At 49.5% G+C, this 22017-nt stretch overlaps 1 protein-coding gene across 2 annotated transcripts in view; it reads right to left on the bottom strand.

Moving 5' to 3' along the window:
* The window catches only part of Vil1 (villin 1), a 36478-nt gene extending 15035 nt beyond the window's left edge, over positions 1–21443 (bottom strand). Inside the window, exons 1-12 of one of the 2 annotated variants that reach the window (XM_037210270.1) lie at positions 21372–21443; positions 9176–9260; positions 8413–8487; positions 5457–5653; positions 4364–4472; positions 4129–4239; positions 2546–2748; positions 2365–2443; positions 2139–2237; positions 944–1097; positions 247–347; positions 23–160 (exon numbers count right to left, since the gene is read on the bottom strand). In XM_037210270.1, the coding sequence (XP_037066165.1) occupies positions 23–160; positions 247–347; positions 944–1097; positions 2139–2237; positions 2365–2443; positions 2546–2748; positions 4129–4239; positions 4364–4472; positions 5457–5653; positions 8413–8487; positions 9176–9250 (1341 nt within the window). In that variant the 5' untranslated portion in view covers positions 9251–9260; positions 21372–21443. Of the gene's footprint in view, positions 1–22; positions 161–246; positions 348–943; positions 1098–2138; positions 2238–2364; positions 2444–2545; positions 2749–4128; positions 4240–4363; positions 4473–5456; positions 5654–8412; positions 8488–9175; positions 9261–15670; positions 15768–21371 lie in introns of those variants that run through there. The other variant, XM_028893037.2, reaches the window with a different exon arrangement.
* Between the last annotated feature and the right edge of the window lie 574 nt (positions 21444–22017).

Below are 22017 nucleotides of genomic sequence, written 5' to 3' on the forward strand. Positions count from 1 at the left end.
GATGGGGTGGGCAGGGCCTCACCTGCCAGATATACAACAAGTAGTGCTCCTTCTCGCCTATGAGGTAGGTGTAGAGCAGCAGGTAGCAGTCGCCACCGTAGAAATGGCCCAGCCACTTGGAATCCACGGGCACCAGCTCTAAGTTCTCGATGCGCCACACCTGGGAGCAGAGTCAGTCCTGTATGAGGTCCAGGCTGGGTTCCACGCCCCCTTTCCCACCAGCCTGCCCTCCTTTCCCTCACTCACCTGCACTTCCCCACTCCCGTCGTCCACCATCTTCTGCTGGGCAGCCACTTGAGGCTGGACGTGCATGGACGTAGCGTCAAACTTCACCTGTTCCACCTTGGCTGGGGAGACGAGGACACCAACTGTCTGTCACTAGCTGGGGCGCCCCACGTCCTCTCTACAGCCCTGAGTGCTGGGTGGTATTTGTAGACCCACACGATAAAGTCAGACAGATTCAGCTGTCTCTCCAAGGTCACGCAGCGGGAGAGCAGTAGAGCTAAGTGCCGGTTCCATGCCCCTAAGGCCCTGACCCAGTCAGTGGCTCCAGGGAAGCCACCGAGGACAGGGAAGGTCAAGAGCAGAGCTCATTTAGTCTGATTCCCAGTAGCATTCAGACTTCAAGCACTGCCTTGCCTGCCCCCAGCTTGGCAGGAAGCCCTCAGTGATGGAGGCTGGTGCCGTCCTGACATGGGAACTCCTCCCCCAGCGTCTGGCACAAGCTTTGCCCTCAAGCACATAGCCTGGTGAGAAGTGGGTTCCCAGGGAGGCTCAACCCCATCCCACGTGGGAGACAAGTCGTTTTAGCTCCCCCCTTTTATGATAACTCTTGAGCTTCTTTGGTCCCCTGGGCTCTCTCTCTCAGTACCCGCCAGGAGCAAAAGCCGGTACAGTGTGGAAGAGGGGCACGGGAAAGGAGGGGAGGAGGCATGGTTCTCACCCACGGAGCCCACTGTGTAGGTTTTGCCCAGGCCTGAGGTCTGATTGGGCACTGTCCACTTCTGGAAGAGCTGCTGGAAGATGGCTGACTCGGCCCCGTCATTCTGCACCTCAACCTGTGTGCTTGGTGGGTACTGCTTGGCCTTGATGAAGTTCTGGGGAAATAAGGGGGCCACTGGAGGCTACCACTCCTGTCCGTAGTCTCCACCCCCATGCCAGCCAAAGCCAGATCCACCTGGCTCCGACCCTGAACATGCCCAGCTGACCCCAATGCTGACCCCACACTGTAACCCTACCACCCTACTCCAATCAAGGCCAAACCTGATAGTGCCTCAAAGCTAACACTCTAGCCTCAACCCTGAATCTAATATTGACCCCATACCTAACTCTGATCCCAACAGATCTGGCCCCTAGCTTAACTACACCTCCTCAGTTCTAATTCGAGTGCCCACTCCAATCCAGGGCTGACTGCAGACACAAACCCTGACCCGGCCCTGGCCCCAAGCCCACTCAATCCATTTTGGAGGAAGACTAGCCATTCCCTTCTCTAAGCCAAGCTCTTGAGTGGGGGAGTAACACCCAATACCCTGGGGAGGCTCAGGATTGGCTGGTGGTCAGCTCGCTCATATGCTGAGAACCAGGAAGCTGGTGGCCTTATGATCCTCAGCCCCCAACAACTGGGTCCCTCCTCCCCGAGCCCTACCCTCCCAGAATCTTCCTTGGACTCTGCCTGGTGCTTTGGGGTGTCCTGAGACCTTTTCTTCTGCTGCTGCTACACCAGAAATTCTCAACCTTTGGGTTGAGACCCCTTTGGAGTCCCATATCATATCCTGCATATCAAATATTTATATATATTTATTTATTTATTTATTATGTACACAGTGTTCTGTTTGTATGTATGTCTGCAGACCAGAAGAGGGCACCAGATCTCATTATAGACAGTTGTGAGCCACCATGTGGTTGCTGGGAATTGAACTCAGGACCTCTGGAAGAGCAGCCAGTGCTCTTAACCTCTGAGCCCTCTCTCCAGCCCTCAAATATTTATATTATGATTCATAACAGTAGCAAAACTACAGTTATGATGTAGCAACTAAATAATTTCATGCTGGGGGGTGGTCACCACAACATGAGGCGCTGTATTAAAGGGTCACAGTATTAGGAAGCTTGAGAACCACTGTGCTAGACTGTCTCCTTACCAGGGCCTGGTTCATGGCTCCGCTCCTCTCCTGCTGGTTGGCATTTTTCCCTTTCCACACGAAGATCTTCAGGCCTCCCTGGTCCAGGATGTAACAGTCCTAGAGTAAGGAGAGAAAAGAGACTAAATGAGCCTGTGGTGTTGGGGGACGGTGCCAATGTCCCCCCTCTGTCTGCTTCAGTACGTTCTAGGTGTCCCTTGCTTGGGGTCCTCCAGACCCTTCTCACCTCGTGGCTGAGCAGGTCCTGCGTGAGGGGCCGTGTAGCAACTTCCCGAACCACGAGTTTTCCTTCCGAGTCGGACACGCTGCAGGACAAGACAAGGCATGGATAGGAGGTGCCACAGCCGGAAGAACACCCTACTCCAGAATGGCCCCAGCACCCAGGAAGGCCCCAGCCCAGCACTCACTGGTACAGCTTGAGGGCAGCCTTAACGGCTGGCTCCACCACGGAGTCAGAAATCGCTGCCTTCAGTTCCTTGCGCTGGCCCAGCACGTGGTTCATAATCGCCATCAGCTCTGGGGAGTCCCCTTCATTCTCGCCATCCACCACACCCACGTAGGTGCGCCCGCCGCGTTCCTGGTCTCGGATCTCTTTGGCCAAGGTCATGCCCTGCAGGAAGGTCACGGGTGACCCACCAAGGTTGGCAGCAGATAGGGGCGTAGCGTTCACCACCCTGAACTCTGCCGGGCAAACCCCACCCACCCTGCCTGCAGATCTACAAAGGGATGGAGGCAAGGCTTTCCAGGTGTGTGGGGAAACGGTAGGAAGCCATGGGAAAGGAGATTTCCTCACAGGTGGGCAAGGGTGGGGGGGGGGGGGACAGGGGTGCTTTGGGATGGTCTTGCTGGGCCTTAGTTTCGACCTTGTTGGAAATCTGTAGTTTCACTTCATGGTTTTGTGCAAAAGTTGCCCCTCAAAATGTTAGTACTATACTCAGTCTGCCCAAAGCACACACACTCGTGTTACACACACAAATTCACATTTACACATTTACCTATACACAAACACATTCACACACGCACACAGCTCAGTTCCATGGAAGCTCACACAAGCGTGAGTATGCACACGTCGTCCCATGGGTGCGAGCTTTCATGTACACGCACACTGTAGCTCATTGTTTTTTTTTAGCTCAAAGTCCCTCCCTTCGTGGGCACTCTGAGTCCCTTGGCCCTTGTGGGGTGTCGTACCTGTGCTTCTGTCTCCAGCCTAGCTCTTGGGTCTCATCATAGGACAGCCCCTCTTCAGAAGCGCCCTCTGTTTCTCCCTGAGGTCTTCCCCATATCAGCAACTGGCCCTCCACTGTTCCTACCGTTCTCAAGCATAAGGCTTTGGGTCCTCATCCCATACAAAGTGAAACGCAGATTCCACCTGGTCCTCGGCCCAGCCCATTTCTACTCAGAAATCACGTAAGCTTCATTAGCTAGGTGTACCTAGCAAAAGACCTACCCCTTTTTCTCGACCTGCTGGCCACACATGCTGCCTGTGAGACCTGCTGCCTGCTCATTATGTTCCTACAGAGCTGAAGGACCCCCCACCAGCCCACCTTCCTGCCCCCGGGCCTTTGCCTCACCCCATCTGCTCCCCAAAGCCTCCCTGCATCCCTAGCACCACATTCCTCCACTAATCATTCTCTGATTCTCCCCTTTCCTATCTGGCTGGAAGATGACCAGCTTCTGGCAGAGCAAGGGCAAGGCTCTGCCCACTTCATCCATCCCTGGATACCCAAGGCCCGAGCATGGGATCTGCCACACGACAGGGACCTATTCCACCTCAAGGGTTAGTCATAAGTGGGCACAGCAGCATGCCTCTTCACGTGCATGAAGACCCGGGTCTACTTTCACACATACCTAGAAGTGCCAGAGAGAAGCCTATGGGGTGGGGACAGTTGGGGGGGAGGGGCAGAGGTCTGACTGGGTCTGGTGATGCTGAGGCTGCTGAAGCAGGTGGAGCATGCTGAATTACAGAGATGAGGTGCCCTGTCAGGGTTACCCGAAGTCTCTCCATGCGGTTACTCTCCGGTCCATTCCACTGGATGATAAGCTTCCCAAGGTCCAGCAGGAAGACATCCCCTCTGTTGAAACTTTTCCAGGACATCTCCACCTAGAGGGCGGGCACAGGGAGGTCCAGAGCCCACTGAGAGCCTCATCAGCATCATCTCTAGCCACCCTCAACTTCACTCAGCCCTGCTCAGTTCCTAGCCAGAGTCCTGGCAAGCCATGCCCACCTCTCCAGCCACCACATTCCTCTTGCCCTTGACATGCAACAGTCGCTGGACATCGCTGGAATTCGTTTCCACATGCTTCATGCCGGAAGCCACGCCCCCTTTCCGGATCCTGGGAAAGAAAGGAAAGCTGACTCAAGGGCATTGGGTCAGGAGGTATGCCAAGGTCCTGAGCTGCCTGAGGCCCTCTGAGGCCCCAACTGGGACAGGCTGAGGCAAAGGAAATACTTAAGGTGCAGACACCAAAGTTACTCTTGTCCTCAGTGTCCTGCAAGTGCTTGGTTGGCCTGTAGCATGCACAGTATGTCTTCCTGCCCCTTGCCCTAGCTCCCTACCCTGCAGAGAGGTCTGCAAAGTTAATCATCGTAATCTGGAGAGAAGAAAATGGGAATAAGGCCAGGGCCCCCGCCACAGGGCACTGAGGTGGAAGAAGGGGAAAGATGCCCCTCAAATGCCCAGAAAATGACATCAGGTTGTGTTACAGGCAGACAAGAGCAAGACCAAAATGGGAGGGACCAGGCTGACTGGAGAGCTTCAGTCTCCTAAAAGGAAAAAGCAACTCAGCTCTGGAGAAGCAGGTGTTTCCATGAGAAAAGCGAGCCCGACAGAGATTCAGACAGTTCTAGAAAAGGTAGAAGGCATGGGTTGTTAGTGAAAGACCTGATTGGAGAAGAGGGAGCAGCCATGAGGGGCGGAGCTCGATGGGACAGCCTGAGGGGCAGGATTTGGTATGAGAGGCACTGAGCAATCCACCTAGACAGACGGGAGCTGAGGTACAGAACTCACCAGCCATAGTCACGGGATTTTAGAAGAACCCAAGGGATAAGTCAAGCCAAAGTAGACTCAGAGGGACAAGGGCCCAGGTCAGAGCAACAGCAGAAATAAGGGTGAGGAGTGGAAAGGTGGAGAAAAAAATCAGCAAAAGCCATATGAGCTTCCCACAAGCCCCGGAGCTTCAGGCTGTCTCCCTGGCCCAGGTCACCTCCCACTGTTCAGAGTCTCTCACGCTGTAGGTCCTGTCTCTGGGTGGCCCTGTCTCTTCGGACCAACCCCCATGTCTTGGGGTCCTCCCCAGCCCCATTGCACCCCTCCCTACACAAGGCCTTGCTTGAAGTAGCCTCGGAAAGTCTCGCTCTCATTGCCTTGGACCTCGCGGTGCTGGACGGCCCGGCCCTTCAGGTAATCATCCATCTGTGTTGTGTAGATGGCAGCTGCCCCCTGCTCATCCTGGGATGAATCCTGGCCGATCCAGTAGTGGATATCGTAGGTCAGGGTGCTGCTGGTCTTGTGGATCTGAGGGAGGCGGAGCATCTGTGTAGTGAGACCTGGGTTCCCATGGTCCCCTCTCCCATTCTGCGCGGTCTCCCACATACTCGGACCCTGGGCCACAGGGGAGTCTGGTGCAAGGAGGCCTCTGGCCTGCTGTCAAGAGCCCTGAATTGTGGCCCAGCTCAGTCACTGACTCCACTGATAGAAAACACGAGGTGGCTCCCCCTTCTCTGGACCTTGTTCTCATCTTGAAAATAACTCGCGTGGACTGATTCGTATGGACTATCGGAGGCCAGTAAGGTGGGCAAACTTACAACGGTCCCTCATTGTCTGTGAGGGACAGGGTTCCCATGGGTGTTCTACACTGTCCATGCTCCAGTCTCTCTGTAAAATGGTGTGTGATGTTTGCATGAAATCTGCAAAATCCTCTCTTACGCTTAAAAAATTATGTGTATATTGTATGTGTGTGTGCACACACACGCATATGCTACGTGTGTTTAAGAACAGTTATAGGCATGCCCTGGTGTATGCTTGTGGAGGTCAGAACAACTTTTGGGAGTTGGTTCTCTCCTTTTTTTTTTTTTTTTTTTTGGTTTTTCAAGACAGGGTTTCTCTGTGTAGCTTTGCACCTTTCCTGGAACTCGCTCTGTAGTCGAGGCTGGACTCGAACTCACAGAGATCCACCTGCCTCTGCCTCCCAAGTGCTGGGATTAAAGGTATGCGCCACCACCACCTGGTTTGGTTCTCTCCTTCTGCTGCACCTCAGGTTTTGAACTCAGGGGGTCAGACACTTAATCTTGCTGAGCCATCTCCCTGGTTCAAGAATTAGCTTTGTTGCTATTGTTTTTTGATACAGGGTTTTATATAGCCCAAGCTGGGCAGGAATATTCTGGAGTGGAGGATGACTGCCCATGATTTCCTACCTCCGGGGTGCTGGGATTACTGGCTGTACGCCAATGCACCCATCATGTAGGGCTGAGAACAAACACAGGGCTTCCTGGATGCCAGATCAGTAGTCTACCATTTGAGCCAGTACCATTGACCAGGTGTCTCTTAGACTTTACGTCATTTCTAGACGATTCACAATACCAATACCAGGCAGGCGGCTGTCAGAATAGTTACTATACTGTACTGTTTATGAACTAGTGATGAGAAAAAAAAAAATCTATATAACCATTCGCTACAGATTCAATTAAATTTTTTAAATTTTGTGTATATATGTATGTATGCATGTACATATGTGTGTGTATGTATGTGTATATTTGTGCATATCAGATCTCCCTGGAGGTGGAATTACAGGCAGTTGTAGCCAAGCCACGCAGGTGCTGTGCTGGGAACCGAACTCAGGTCCTCTACAAGAGCAGGGTGCACTCTTAACTGAAGAGCCATCTCTCCAGGCCCCCAGATGCATTTTTTCCCCAAATATTTTTGATCCATAGTTAATTGAATCCACAGATAGCCTGTGGACACAAATACCTACTGCATACAAAATGATTGTGTAAATACATCAACAAGCTGCTTCAATCTGTGACACATGGCTCAGCTTTTCACTTATAGTTAATGGTTAAATATATATATCTTCAAAATTTAGAAGTGAGGTAGGCAAGAAAACTCATTGGGTAAAAAGCACTTGCAATCGAGCTTGGCCACTTGAGTTTGATTCCTGGGACCCACATGACAGAAAAGGGGGACTGTCTCTGAGGGGCCACAGTAGCACCATGGTGGGCTTCTCCCGGCCCCAGCCTTACTAGGCCTGAGTTTCGGTTAAGTTTCAATTTCTGTTTAGGTCTCAGTTCTGTTTCAGTTTCGGTTTCTGATAAGGCAGGAGATATTGTAGACCAGGCACTTAACAGCCCCAGCCAATCAGAAACATCAGAGTGTGGCTGCTGCTTGCTTGGCCAATCATGCTCAGGATGACCTCATCCCCCTCCTGGTTGTCTATAAAAGAAGCCTGCGCGACCTTCTCTGGGGGTCATAGCCATTTTGTTGTGTGGCTGACCCCTCCCTGCATGCAGGAATTCTTCTCTAGAGAAATAAACGCTCTTGCCTTTGCTTACATGAGTGGTGGTCTTTCCTGGGGTGGTCTGCGGACCCTAACTCCTGCAAATTATCCTGCAACCAAATGTACATCTTGGCATATGTGCAACCATACGTATATGCACATGCGTGCACACAGATTCACAAAATGAATGAATGAAACTTAAGTAAGTGTAATTTTGAAAAACTTTAAAAATTAGAAGCAAATCACTATAAGAAAAGCACAGGTGTCTTTAGTAGTGTAGGTGGTGCCAGGGTGTGCAAATATCAGGAAGGAGTATGAAGATGACTGTGGATTTTAGAGAGGGGGCCCAGGGCCATTGAAATGGCTCAGGAGGTAAGAATGCCTGCCACTGTGGCTGATGACTTGAACTCAATCCCTGGGGACCCACATGGTAAAAACAGAGAACTGACTCCCCAAGTCGTCCTTTCAATTCCACACCCTCTCCATGGTGTTCATAAACACACACACACACACACATATATATATATGTATATATATATGTATATATATATTTTAACAATTAAAGGTGGACCGACTCAGAAGGGTCCCCCAAGGCTGAATGGGTTCGTGAGCACCTGGGCACTCTTGTAAACACTGCTTGGTGAAGTCAGACCACCTCTCAGCACATCCCCCGGCCCCTAGTTTCTTCCCTAATACCCAGCAGGCTTTGCTCTCTGATAAGCCCCGCCCCCGGCCCCGCCCCCCACCCCCCACCCCCCTCCCGGCGGCCTGACCCACTTACAGCCAGGACTACATAGCAGTCACCATCGAAGAAGCTTCCAAAGGTATTGGAAGGAACAGGCACCATCTGCATAGCCTGAGGAGAGAAAGAGGTCACAGTGGGCGTGGTGACAAACGTGTAGTCCCGCCTACCCAGGAAGCCACAGCACTGCCCGGGTTTAGCCATACTAGGCTGTTGTGTGTCCTGCCAATCATGTGGCTGTACTACGTTTGGGATCAATACAGTGGCCTCCCAGGAACAGGACCCCATCAGCTTACCTAAGAAGGAGAGAACTGACCCAGGTAAGAAAGAAGTCACAGGAGCTGCCAGAACCACCAGGGAGGGAAGCTGACCAGCAGATGTGGAGGAGGATGGAGGTTGAGGATGCAGGGTCCAGCAAGGCTTGGGTGTTGCTTAGCAATAGAGTCCTTACTAGGTGTGGCCCTCGGTGCCATCCCCAGCATCACAAAATACCCCAAATCAAAAAGATCAGGGCCCAGGAATGGAAGGTGGGGAAAAGGGAGAGGGGGAGGAAAAAATGGGGGAGCCAGCCGAAGAGGAAATGGAGCAGAGGACAGGGTTAACAAGGACAGGGATGTGGGAGATGGCTAAAGGCAGATGAGGAAGAAAAGGAGAAAAGAGGAGGGGGGACCAGCGGTAGAACCGTCTGCAGGTGGCACCCACAGCTCCCTACGGTGTGCAGGACATGGCTGGAGGAGACTGGGCAATGCCGGGCTTCCTCCACCCTCCAGAATCCCTGAAGTCCCCTCCAGACAGGACTTACCTCGATCCTCCATATCTGTATCCCTGGGGTGGTGGTGTTGAGAGAGCCTTGGACTTGGGCAGTCAGTTTGGACATGGTGATGAGCCTAGGGGAGAAGGCACGGGAAAGCCATGGCCATGGAGCTGGGAGTGCCCCGTCTCAGGTGGAGGCCACAGACTTGAGGCGGAAGGGAAGCTGTCTCCCCACTGGGGGTCTTAACCACTAGAGTCCAGTCTCCAGCCTTCCCACCCAGCTTTGATGGCGACCCTCTTTCATTTAAATGCCCACATTGGCTCCCTTAGTACCAGTTACATAGCCCTGCACTTAAAAGACACCCCTCCCTCCATGTTTTTTTTTTTTTTTTTGTTTTTTTTGTTTTTGTTTTTCGAGACAGGGTTTCTCTGTGTAGCTTTGCGCCTTTCCTGGAACTCACTTGGTAGCCCAGGCTGGCCTCAAACTCACAGAGATCCGCCTGGCTCTGCCTCCCGAGTGCTGGGATTAAAGGCGTGCGCCACCACCACCCGGCTCCCTCCATGTTTTTGAAACAAGGTCTTGCTCTGTAGCCCAGGCTATCCTGTGTGCTACCACACCCAGTTTAAGCCTCTTCTTTCACTTCAATCTTCCTGTAGGCTTTTTAAGACAAGGTCTCATATAGCCCAGGCTGGCCTTGAACTCACTATTTCAGATTGCAGATATGCAACACTAAGCCCGATTTTATGCAAAGAAACTCAAACCAAACGAAATACAAAAGGGGCCAGGGAGATAACTGAGTTGGTAAAGTGCTTGCCCTATCCCCAGGGTTCACATTAAAAAGCTTCAAGTGGTGCTGTGTGCTGGTAATCCCAGCACCGTGGAGGCGGAGACTAACATATCCCTGTCTTGGCCAATGGCCTGGCTGATGGTAAGCTTTAGGCCAGTGGGTGACCCTGTCTGGGAAAAAAGAGGCAGGGTGGCAGCAGGGAGAAGCAAGATGGCACACACACACATACACACACACATACACACATACACACACACACATACACACACATACATACACATACACACACACATACACACACATATACATACACACACACATACACACATACACACACACATACACACACGCATATACACACATACACACACACACACCAAATATAATATTAAGATTTTTTTTTTTTTTTTTTCCCGAGACAGGGTTTCTCTGTGTAGCTTTGTGCCTTTCCTGGAATTCGCTTTGGAGACCAGGCTGGCTGACCTCTAACTCACAGAGATCCGCCTGCCTCTGCCTCCCGAGTGCTGGGATTAAAGGCGTGCGCCACCAACGCCCGGCAAGATTTTTTTTAAAGTGGGTAGTACCTGAGGAATGACACCTGATTTGTTCTCTGGCTCCTATACAGGTACTCACATATGAGCACCTGCACACACACACACACACACACACACACACACACACACACACACACAGAGGAAAAAGAAAAGAAAAAAATTGTCCTTGAAGTTCATAGTGGCTCTATTCGAAAGAGTGTCAAAAGTGGAACCACGAGGTTGAGGATTTAGCTCAGGCAAGCACAAGGCCCTGGGTTTGGTGCTCAGCTCCGGGGGAAAAAAAAAGTGGAACCACAGCTTGGTCTACATAGTGAGTTCAGGACAGCCTGTCTCAGAAAAAAAAAGAGGGGTTGGGTGTGTGTGTGTGTGTGTGACTACCACAAATGTCCATCAGTAAATGAAACAGGAAGTACTGTATCCACACAAAGGAACACTAGTGAGTCATATGGTGGAGTACAGTAAAGACACACGCCCCCAACACAAACTGTGCTAAGAGAAAGGAGCCAGTCATATAAAAGAATACATATTAAATCATCCCATTTACATGACCAAGTCAGACAGGCAAATCTGTAGGGCAGAGACTGTGGCTACTAGGTTTGGGGAGGAGGAACAGGGCATTAGTGGGCACAGAGTTGCCCACTGGGATGATAAGAAAGTGCTGGAAGTGGAGAGTGGAGAGAGCCGCATGGCATTGTGAATGTGTTCAATGTCACGGAGTCACCTGGATAAAATGGGGACTGGGGCTGTAGCCCTGTGGCAGAGAGCTTGTTTAGCATGCACAAGGACTAGAGTCTCATCCCCAGCTCCTAAATAAATAAATAGAATAAAATGACCTGGTGTGGTGATAAACAACTGTAATCCTAGATAGATAGATAGATAGATAGATAGATAGATAGATAGATAGATAGATAGATAGATATAGATAGATAGATAGATAGATAGAATAAATAAATAAATAAATAAATAAAATGACTTGGTGTGGTGATAAACAACCATAATCCCAGCACTGGGAAGAAGGGCTGAAACAGAGATAGGATAATTTATGGTCAAACCCGACTGGGCTATTCTATAGATGGATAGATGGATGGATGGATGGATGGATGGATGGATGGATGGATGGATGTCCATCTTTTGAGTAAACCATAATAATACAGAGAGCATGCCTGTCCCTCACCAGGCTCCACCAACATCCTCCATTCACTGTTATTGTTGCCCAGAATATTTTAAGGTTTATTTGTTTTATTTTATGTGTATGGGTATTTTGCCTGCAGGCATATGCATATCCCCTGGAACTGGAGTTATAGACAGCTGTGCACTGCCATGTGGCACTGGGAATCGAACCTGGGTCCTCTAGAGAAGCAGCCAGTGCTCTTAAGCACTGAGTCATCTCTTCAGCCCCCCACAATATTTTTTGTTTGTTTTGTTTTGGGCGATCGGGTTTCCCTGTGTAGCCCTGGCTGTCCTGGATCTCACTCTGTAGACCAGGCTGGTCTCGAGCTCAGAGATCTGCCTCCCTCTGCCTCCCAAGTGCTTGGGATTAAAGGCATGTGCCACCACACCCAGCTGTTGCCCAGATGTTCCTGCAAGGGCAGGGACCATTTCTGTGGCTTGCACTAAATCCCCAGCATTACATTGGGTGTGGTGTGGAACACCTCTAATCCTGGCACTCAGGTGGAGACAGTAAGAGCAGGAGTTGGAGGTCATCATTGACTACATAGCAAGCTTGAGGCCAGCTTGGGCTACGTAAGATGCTTTCCAATAAGAATTAGGTGTTAGCAAAATGGCTCAAATGGAATGAGAGAGACAATACCCAGAATTCATTCTCTGACTGCCACATCTGTGCTGTGCATGCACATGCCTACACATACACACAATCAATCCGTCAATGTCATTTTGAAAAAAAAATAATTAAATCTCCAGCATTTATTACAATACCAGCTCTCTGTTGGATGGGTGAATGAGCAAAGAAAAACAAGGAAGGAATAAGGAGAAAGGGAGGTTTGGATGGATGGATGGATGGATGGATGGATGGATGGATGGATGGGTGGGTGGGTGGATGGATGGTTGGATGGATGGATGGGTGGGTGGATAGATGGATGGATGGATGGGTGGGTGGGTGGGTGGATGGATGGATGGATGGGTGGATGGATGGGTGGGTGGGTGGATGGATGGATGGATGGATGGATGGATGGATGGATGGATGGATGGATGACAGGCAGAGAGAGCCTTCCACCACTGTTAACCACCCTCCATCCACTGGGCTCGAAGCAGCCTCCCCTTCCCCAGCTGTCCCTAGCACTGCCTCTTTCTGTTTGGACCTGTAGCTGTGTTTGTTCCAGCTGCTGGCCAGAGTCACCTGGGAGCTTTTCAAAAACACTGATGCTCCTGAGCTCAGAGCCTGCATCCCTAGGGGTTCTGATTTAATTAGGCCAGAGTGGGACTTAGGGCTTGGGTACTCTCTTTCTGTCAGAGATGAGGCCTGAGGCCTTTGAAAACTGGCCAGGATCCTGCCGTGAGCCGCAGTGCGAACCACTTGTCCCCGGTTATTCTCATGCCGTTTCTCAACCCTCTTCACCAGGCCACCCATTCTCCCAAGCTGAGTAGGAGTTAGTCACCCTCTGCGACTGCTCCTTGGCCTAGTGACTAACAAACGCAAGGTCAGTTGCCCCACATTGACAGCTCCATCTCTCCAGCTAATCTCTCCGTGCACTTTGACTTTGAGTCATGTCTTGGATAATAAACAGCTTGGCCTTTACCTCTTGTAGACTCCCTTTTCTGAGCCCTGCAGGGTGGATTATCTTACGATGTTCTGCCCACTCTGGTCAGCCCGCCCCTTGGTGAGCCGGACCACCTGTCCATCTTGGGCGGCTTGCTGTGTTGGCAGAAGCCCATGGGCCTGACTCCATTTGATACCCCTATTGGCATGGCCTCCAACATCATGTATTCCTTAGCATGAAGGGTTCCCCAGACCACACACACACACACACAATTCTGTTGGTTCAGCAAGACCAACTTGAATACAAAGGACAGGATTTTCTGTTTTATTCCCGCCATCTTTGTTACAATTACCCTTTTCTTAAGACTCTCTTCTGCCCTCTCTAGGTGAGGAATGCGGGTCATGGGTGAGCGAGGAGCAGAGCTCTACCAGATGGACTGTCCTGGAGCAAATTGGCAGCAGGATGAACTCATGTTAGACACGGGGGTGTTTGTTATCACCAGGGAGGGGATATAGACTTGCTCCCTCTCCCTGAAGAAAAGTGGGGGCCTCCTACCCCCTGTCTCAACAACCTAAACAGAGAGAACAGCCTCCTCAGGGCCAAGTGGGGATGGCTGGTGCTAAGAGGTGGCCAGTCCAACCCCATGGGTACTTCTAACTGCTTCTACACCTACCCAAGTTGGTCAGAGCAAACTCCTCTCACTGACCCCAGACAAACCCCTCAGCTCTCCCATCTCCCCTAAACTTCAGGGAGGACCAGAGGGCCCTCATTCTCCCAGCCTGCCCACAAGGAACCTGAGGTGGATATGTTCCTCAGCTTGAACTCACTGGCTCACCCCTGGTCCCCACCCGTCTATGGCCCCAGCCCTAAGAGGACACTTGTCACCCAGAGAACCAAAAGTCTGTGTAGAATTTGTGTAGAATCTCGGACACCTCCTCCTCCTTCCCTTCTGTCCCAGCAGTCTGTCCACCATCACCCTTCTGGCACTCTGCCTTCTGGAAGAGGAGCCTGGCTGCTGTCCTGGTCCCCAGGCTACACCTCCTCTCCCACCCCCCACCCTGCACCCCCTCATACCGCTTTCTCACCTTTTCCTACTCTTCCAGACTCAATCCGGACACACTCCTACAGAAAGCCTTCCCAGAATTCTTAGGCTGTCAGGGAGTCCTTTCTCAGGGTTCCACTGTGTCCCAGACTGATGCCCTTCTCAGCCCTGACCGGTCACACAGTGACAAAAAGGCCTATATATAAGTCTAAAGTCCCCAGGCTCCACGACCTACACAGGTGGGATTTTTTTTTTTTTTTTTAATGGTCGCGGTTTCTTGTTTTGTTTTTTCAGACCAAAAATCTCACTCTATAGCCCAGGCTGGCCTCAAACACATAGCAATCCTCCTGCTTCAGCCTCCCAAGTGCTCAGATTGCACACATGAATCATCACCCATGCTTGGAGCTGCCAGCTCATTGCCCATAGTAGTAGATACACTACTACCCCACACACAGCTGGAAGACTGGAGCAGGGAATGGAAGGAGTACCTGATTGGGTGTTAGAGAGATTTAGGGTCTTCTGGCCTCCAGCCATCCATCCTTCCTTATCAACTGCCCTATTATCCTTGGGGTGCAACTTCAGGGAACCCCAGAGAGCTGCTATGAGTCTTAGTTCCCAGTGGGCAGCTCCTAACTGGACAGGAGTGTGCTAAGACAGTGGGTTAGGTCGCTCTTCCTTACACAAAGGATATTCTCCTGCTAACCAGGGCCTGGGAGCCCACCAGAAGCAGATACTCCCAACCTCCAAGTGACAGGAGGATTCCTGAGCAGATGACCTTGGACAGAGTGAGTCCCAAAATTCTGAGCAGGCTAGGCTTTCATGCCTGGCTCCGTTAAAATAGACCATGGTGACTAGGGAAACAGAGGGGTCACTTCTAGGACAGGAGTGATGTCCAGGCCTGACAAAGGCCTCCGGCCCTGGAGCCTCCAACTCCTGCCTCTCCCCTCCCTCTGGTTTCAATCACTGGATTCCTGGTGGTTGCCGCTTCAACCCCAGCATCCATGGGACCTGAAGTCCCAAGAGAGTCAGGGGAACAGTGACGCAAAGAAACTCTTTCAGAGAAGGAAGAAATGGGCAAAGAAATGAGCACCGAGAGAACTGATACAGTTAAGGAGACTAATAATTGCAGCTTTCTCAAGACTGTCCTGATTTTAACTCTAGAAATCTGAGCCCCAGGGTTCACCTCAACCCCAGGCAATCTGCACAAGTGCCACCCAATATAAAGTGAGGGTGAGTTACAGGGGAAAGGCCAGTGAACTTCCTTCACTGAAGGCCCAGGACAGCATGCTGGCTGCTGGCTTCTTCCAGAATCTCAGAATGCCTTACCTCATCCCCAAACCTGCACCAACGTGCTCCAGACAGCCCAGGCTGCCAGAGAGAAGCAAGGACCCTATCCCCTCCCACCACCTGTGGTCCCCATGGGTCCCCACCCAATCGCTTTACCTGTCCGGGAGAGGCAGCCACCACCTGGGAGATCTTAGGAAGTTGTGGCAAGCCGGCTGCAGGAGAGCGACCTTTGTCCTCACCCCCCCTCCTAGGAACTTCCTTCACCATATAAGGGAAGATAGGGCCCCAGAGAGAGAGAGAGAGAATGGATGAGGGGGTGGGGTAGTAGGTGCCCAGGTCCCTGGGAACCTAGAGCCCAGCAACAGCCTGACAGCCTGGTGTGTGTGTGCCCCGCCCTTGGCCCTTGGCCCCGGAACTCGAGGGATGGGGTGCACTTCCTTTCAGGACCTGGGCTCTCCCTGCAGGTGGACAGCCCCTACTAGAGCAGGCCACAGGTGCCTGGGCCATTCTTCCTTCCCGCCGAGAGGGGAACTCAGCTGTCTGCTATCCTGCCCTAGAGGCATAGCCAAGGGGTGGGGGTGGGGGACGATTCCTGGGACCTTGCAGTTGGAACTTAGGCACTCAGGCCAGGGTTCACGTTTGGGGCCCCCTTGGGGCAGAGAGGGCCCCTGACACCCCTCCAGGCGGGCCTCTTCTACTCAGCGTGATCCTCCTCGCTCAGTGGGCACAAATGCCCTTCCAGTCCTCCCCCTTCCTGAGCCACAGGCTCCACCTGGAGGTTTTATGAGTTGCCATAAACCAGTGCCTTTGAACCCTGCTCTGTGGCCTTCTCCCAGAAGCCAAGGACCTCCACCTCCCTGCCCTGGACCTGGGGATCTGCCTGGCTGCCTTCTGCTCTAGGGACTCACTTGGAGACCAGCTTTAGCATAAACTGGAAAGGGTGGCCTGACTCCCCTCCCCCTGCTCCTGCTGCCTCTGGAACTGTTGCCCCGGAATCTTGGTCCTTTAGGGAGGGCAAATAAAGAGGGTGGGATGAAGGAGGTCCTCCCCTTGACCTTCCCACGAGCTCTGGAGACTGAATTGAGTGTGTGTGTGTGTGTGTGTGTGTGTGTGTGTGTGTGTGTGTGAGAGAGAGAGAGAGAGAGAGGGGAGAGAGAGGGAGGGCGAGCCCGTGCACAGCCCGGGAAGAGAGTAAACATACAGCAGGTGCTGTTTTATTTTGAAATAATGGAGAACCCTTTCTTGTGAATGAAAAGGAGTGTGTGTCCACTCAGTCATAAGCAAAATAGGAAGGAAAAAAAAAAACTCCAGGATGGATAGTTACCCATGAGTCAGTATTCATAATCTATTTTGAAATATCTCAGATATTTCTGGTGTGTGTGTTTACATATCTACTGTAAGCATACATCTTCAATGGCATATGTGTGTATACTTTTTACCAGCACATACACCTTTTAGGTTTATTTATTCATTTTCATGTGTATGGCTGTTTTGCCTGAATGTATGTCTGTGTACTGTGTGTACGGCGCCTGTGGAGGCCAAAAGAGGGTGTGGAATCCTCTGGAACTGGAGTTAGGGATGCTTGTTAGCCACCATGTGGGTGCTGGAAACGGAACTAGATCCTCTGGAAGAGCAGCCAATGCTTTTGGTGGCTGATCCATCTCTCCAGCCCCACAAATACCTTTTAAAACCATTAATTATTATTATTATTATCATTATCGTCATAATTGTTATTATTGTATGCGGAGGTCCGAGTACAACTTTCGGGAGTGGGTTCTCTCCTTGCACTGTGGGTTCCAGGACCAGATATCAAGTCTTCAGGTTTGTGTGATGAGTGCCTCTACCTCCTCAGCCATCTTACCGGCCCGCATACATTTGGGTTATATCTTCTTTTTCAGCCTCCTCACAGGACAGCCTGATGACAGCAAAGTTCCTGTTAACAAGTAGCTCAGGATTGGCTCTCCAACCTCTGTCCTGCTATTCTCCTTGCTAAACGTTTGCCGTTAGACTCCATCCATGATCAGTGTGGGTGTGGACTCAGTGATGCAGCGACCCAGCACACACCCACTATGTGCAAGACCCTGCCGTCAGTGCCCATATTACACCAAAAAAAAAAAAAAAAAAAAAAAAAGAATTTCTAAAAGCACCAGCTGTGGTTGTCCATGCCAGTAAGATTTGCAAAAGGAGGAAGCAGGAGGATTACAAAGTCAAGGCCTGTCTGGGCTACACATTTAGCCGGGCGGTGGTGGCACACGCCTTTAGTCCTAGCACTCAGGAGGCAGACACAGGCAGATCTCTGTGAGTTCAAGGCCAGCCTGGTCTACATAGCAAGTTCCAGGACAGCCAGAGATATAGACAGAGAAACCCTGTCTTGAAAAACCAAAAAAGAAAAAGAAAAAAAAAAAAAAAATCAACCACAGGGCCATGCTCTGCAACCCTGCTGGACCGAAATTTATAATCCCCACAACTTATTCTCTCAAGTACTTTAAATATAGGCACGTGCAACCAGACCCAACAGAGAATACATGCTTTTTAAAGTTGTTTTACGCTGGGGGCCTGGAGAGATGGCTCAGCAGTTAAGAGTACTGACTGCTTTTTCCAGAGGTCCTGAGTTCAAATCCCAGCAACCACATGGTGGCTCACAACCATCTATAGTGGGATTTGATGCCCTCTTCTGGTGTGCAGGCATACATGCAGAGCACCCATACATAAACTCTAAATAAATAAATAAAAATATTTTTTAAAGTTGTTTTATGCCTGGAGAGATGGCCCAGTGGTTAAAAACCATTGGCTACTCGGGCAGAGGACTCTGACTTGGTTCCCAGCAAAGACACAACTCACAACCCTTTGTGACTTCGATTGCAGGGGATCTGATGCCCTCCTTTGATTTCTGGGGGTACCAGCTACGTACATGATGCAAATACATACATGCAGGTAAAACCTCCTACCTCATATACACAAAATAAATAAATCTAAAACAAATTGTTTCAAAGTGTTGGAGATGTAGCTCAGTGATTAACTGTGGCTTGAAATGTGAAAAGCCTTGGATGCAATGCCAAATAAATACATAACTTTCTAGTTCTTGTTATGATAAATGTCAACCATATAGAAAAGCAAGTGTGACAACAAGCTGTGGGTTAAGGAGTTAGCATATTTGCCATGTGTATATGATGTGTATAAATATATATTTGAAAGTAAGCTTCATTAAATATCATTACTCTGCAGCTAATGATTATCACTTTCTGCTCTGTAGCTCAAATATGATCTTCATAACTGAGAGTCTGCACCAGAATTTATAACATCATCATCTCTGTGGTCCATAGTCCACTGATTATCTGCACACTGACCTTATCAGCCTTTTTATATGGAATCAGATCAAGAACCATTATTTCCTTCAGCTGTCCTGTCTCCTCAGCGTTTTTTAATCTAGAAAACTTCCTCTGCCTTCTCCTATGACATTAGCTTACCTAGGTCGAGTGAACCATTTGACAGGGTGTTTGCCTCGTGGACTAGCCCTAATTTTTCCTTATGGTATTATTTATTCATGCTTTAGAAACAATAACAAAACCCCAAACACACAGGATCTCCTGGAGCCCAAGCTGGCCTCAAACTTGCTTTGTAACCAAGGATGATCTTGAACTTCTGACCCTCCCACCTCTGCCTCTCCAGTGCTGGGATCACAGGTGTGCACCACGTCTATTTTTTTAAGGAGGTGCTGGGATTGAACTTGAGGTTCTGTAAATGCTAGGCAAACACTATAACTGAGCTACCTCCCCAAGCCCTACTAATGCTTTTTTTCCCTAGGGTCAGAGTTCAGGTTTATTTATTATTTTATAGAGACAGAATCTCACTCAGTAGCTGGGCTGACTTTGAACTCATGATTCTCGTGTGTCAGCCATGAAGCATGTGCCCAGCTTGCTTTAAAAAAAAAAAAAAATGTCATGTCTTTATATTGGGTGTGATGATGCATGCTTGTAATCTTTAACACTTTGGAGGTAGAAGCAGAAAAATCAGAAGTTCAAGGCCATCCTCAGCTGCATAGTGAATTCAAGGCCGGCTTGGGCTATGTGAGAGTCTGTCACAAACAAACAAAACATCGAGTTTTAGGCATTATATTGTTATTATTAATTTTTGTTTTCCTACCATTTCTTAAAGCCTAAAGTGAATTCCAATTAAACACTTTCTTCAGAAATTCTTTAGAGGTCTGGCTTCTCAAAGAAAACCATCATTAAGGATCACATCACTGGGGAATCTTCCTAAGGTGAGATGCCAATCCAGTAGGTCTGGGTGGAGCCAGAGGATCTGCATCGCTAACAAGTTCCCAGGGGATGATGATTCCGCTGGTCCTTGAATGAGTCTCTTCTTTCAGCACAAGGTCAAAGGTGATGACACGGAATTGCATCAGAGGATGCTCAATGTCAAGTTATTCCAGCGCAAGCAAGGTCATGTTTGATGCTTAGCTTGCAGCAGCAGGTTTTCTTTCTTTCTTTTTTTTCTTTTTCTTTCTTTTTTTTTTTTTTTTTTCTTTCTTTCTTTTTTTTTTTTTTTTTTTTTTTTTTTTTTTTTTTTTTTGAGACAGGGTTCCTCCGCAGACCAGGCTGGCCTTGAACTTACAGAGATCCGACTGGCTCTGCCTCCTGAGTGCTAGGATTAAAGGCAGTGCGCCACCACCGCCCAACATTGTAATTAATTTTTTAAAAATTGCAGGGCTGCTGATTAAACACAGGGCTTTGTGTACAGCAGGCAGACACTGAACTAAACGCCCCCCCACTTCTTCTTTCCTTTCTTCTCCCTCCCTTCTTCTTTGCAAAATGTAAAAAAAAAAAAAAAAAAAAAAAAAAAAGTACTTTCTTACTGGGGAAGGGTGTTATGGATGCACCAGTGGGAACCCCCAGCTGGCCAGACCAGGGCATCCCACCCGTGAGGGAAAACACGCTGGGCAGATGCAGCGGGAGAGGGAGCAGCAGTGCGCGGAAAGTCATTCGTACCCAGACGCTGCAGCATCCACGTGGAGAGTTTATTATAATAGAGAGATGAAGAGAAAGATAGGAAACGAGAAAGACCAGGAAGGAAGAGAAAGAGAAAGCAGAGGTGTGCACACCTCGTGGGAATGGAGAGAGAAAGAGAGACAGGGAGAAAGGAGGAAGAGGAGGAATTTTTCCTTAAAATGAGGCTTTTATGTCAGGACACGGGGTGGGAATCTCGGGGGGGGGGGTTCAGAATATTAACGAAGGGGAGTTATGGATGCATCATGTTCTAGCTTGTAAATCCCTATCCTTCTAGGGTTTTTTTTTTTTTTTTTTTTTTTTTTTTTTTTTGGTTTGGTTTGGTTTGGTTTTTGGTTTTTCAAGACAAGATTTCTTTAAGGGTGTAATAGCCCTGGAACTCACTTTGTAGACCAGGCTGGCCTCAAACTTACAGAGGTTCACCTGCCTCTGCCTCTCCAGTGCTGGGATTAAAGGTGTGCGCCACCACACCTGTCTTGTTTTTTATGACCATATAGTATTTTCGGGTGTAGCTATACCAAGGTCTACTTAACTAGTCCCTTATTGGTCAACGCAGGTTGTCTCAAGTGTTTACTATAAACACTTGAATTATTATAAGCACTTGAGTGATTATAAACAATGATGCTACTAACTCCCAACAGATTTACAAGTGTTACACATGTTACCCACAGGATAAATACCTAAACGTAGGATTGCTCAGATGCAAAGCTATCTACATTGTAAAAAACATTTTTTTTTTCAGCCAGTTGTGGTGGAGCACACCTGTAATACCAGCACCTGGGTAGTGGATGCTAGAACATCAAAGATCAAAGTTGGGACTGGGGATGTCACCCAGCGGAAAGAGTGCTTACCTGTCAGCTGTAAAATTCTGGATCCAGTCCGTATCATGATATAAACTGGACAAGGTGGCACACAGGAGGTGGAAGCAGGAAGCTGGGGAGATGGTTCAGAAGTTGAGAGCATATGGCTGGGCAATGCTGGCGCAGGCCTTTAATCCCAACACTGGGAGGCAGAGGCAGGCGGATCTCTGTGAGTTCGAGACCAGCCTGGGCTACAGAGTGAGTTTCAGGATAGCCAGGGCTACACAGAGAAACATTGTCTTAAAAAAAAGAAAGAAAGAAAGAAAAAGAAAAGAAAAGCCCTTGCTGCTCTTACGGAAGCCCTAGGTTTGGTTCCCAACACCCACAGGGTGGCTCAGAACCACCTGTAACTCCAACCCTAGGGATCCAATACCCTCTTCTGTCCTCCACAGACACAGCGTACACGTGGTTCACATACATGTAGGGAAAACACTCATATATACATAAATTTTTAACAAATAAAGTTTAGAAGAAGATCATTGTCATTTTTGGCTGCACAGTGAATATGAAGCCAGCCAAGGCTACGTAGTGAGACCCTGTCTCAAACAAAACAAAAACAAAAAAAAAAAAAAAAAAAAAAACCAGAGCTGGGGAGATGGTTCAGTGGGTAAAGGCTTCGTTGCCAAGTCTGAGGACC

Source organism: Peromyscus leucopus, chromosome 13, assembly GCF_004664715.2.
Source record: "Peromyscus leucopus breed LL Stock chromosome 13, UCI_PerLeu_2.1, whole genome shotgun sequence".
Taxonomy (NCBI): Eukaryota; Metazoa; Chordata; class Mammalia; order Rodentia; family Cricetidae; genus Peromyscus; species Peromyscus leucopus.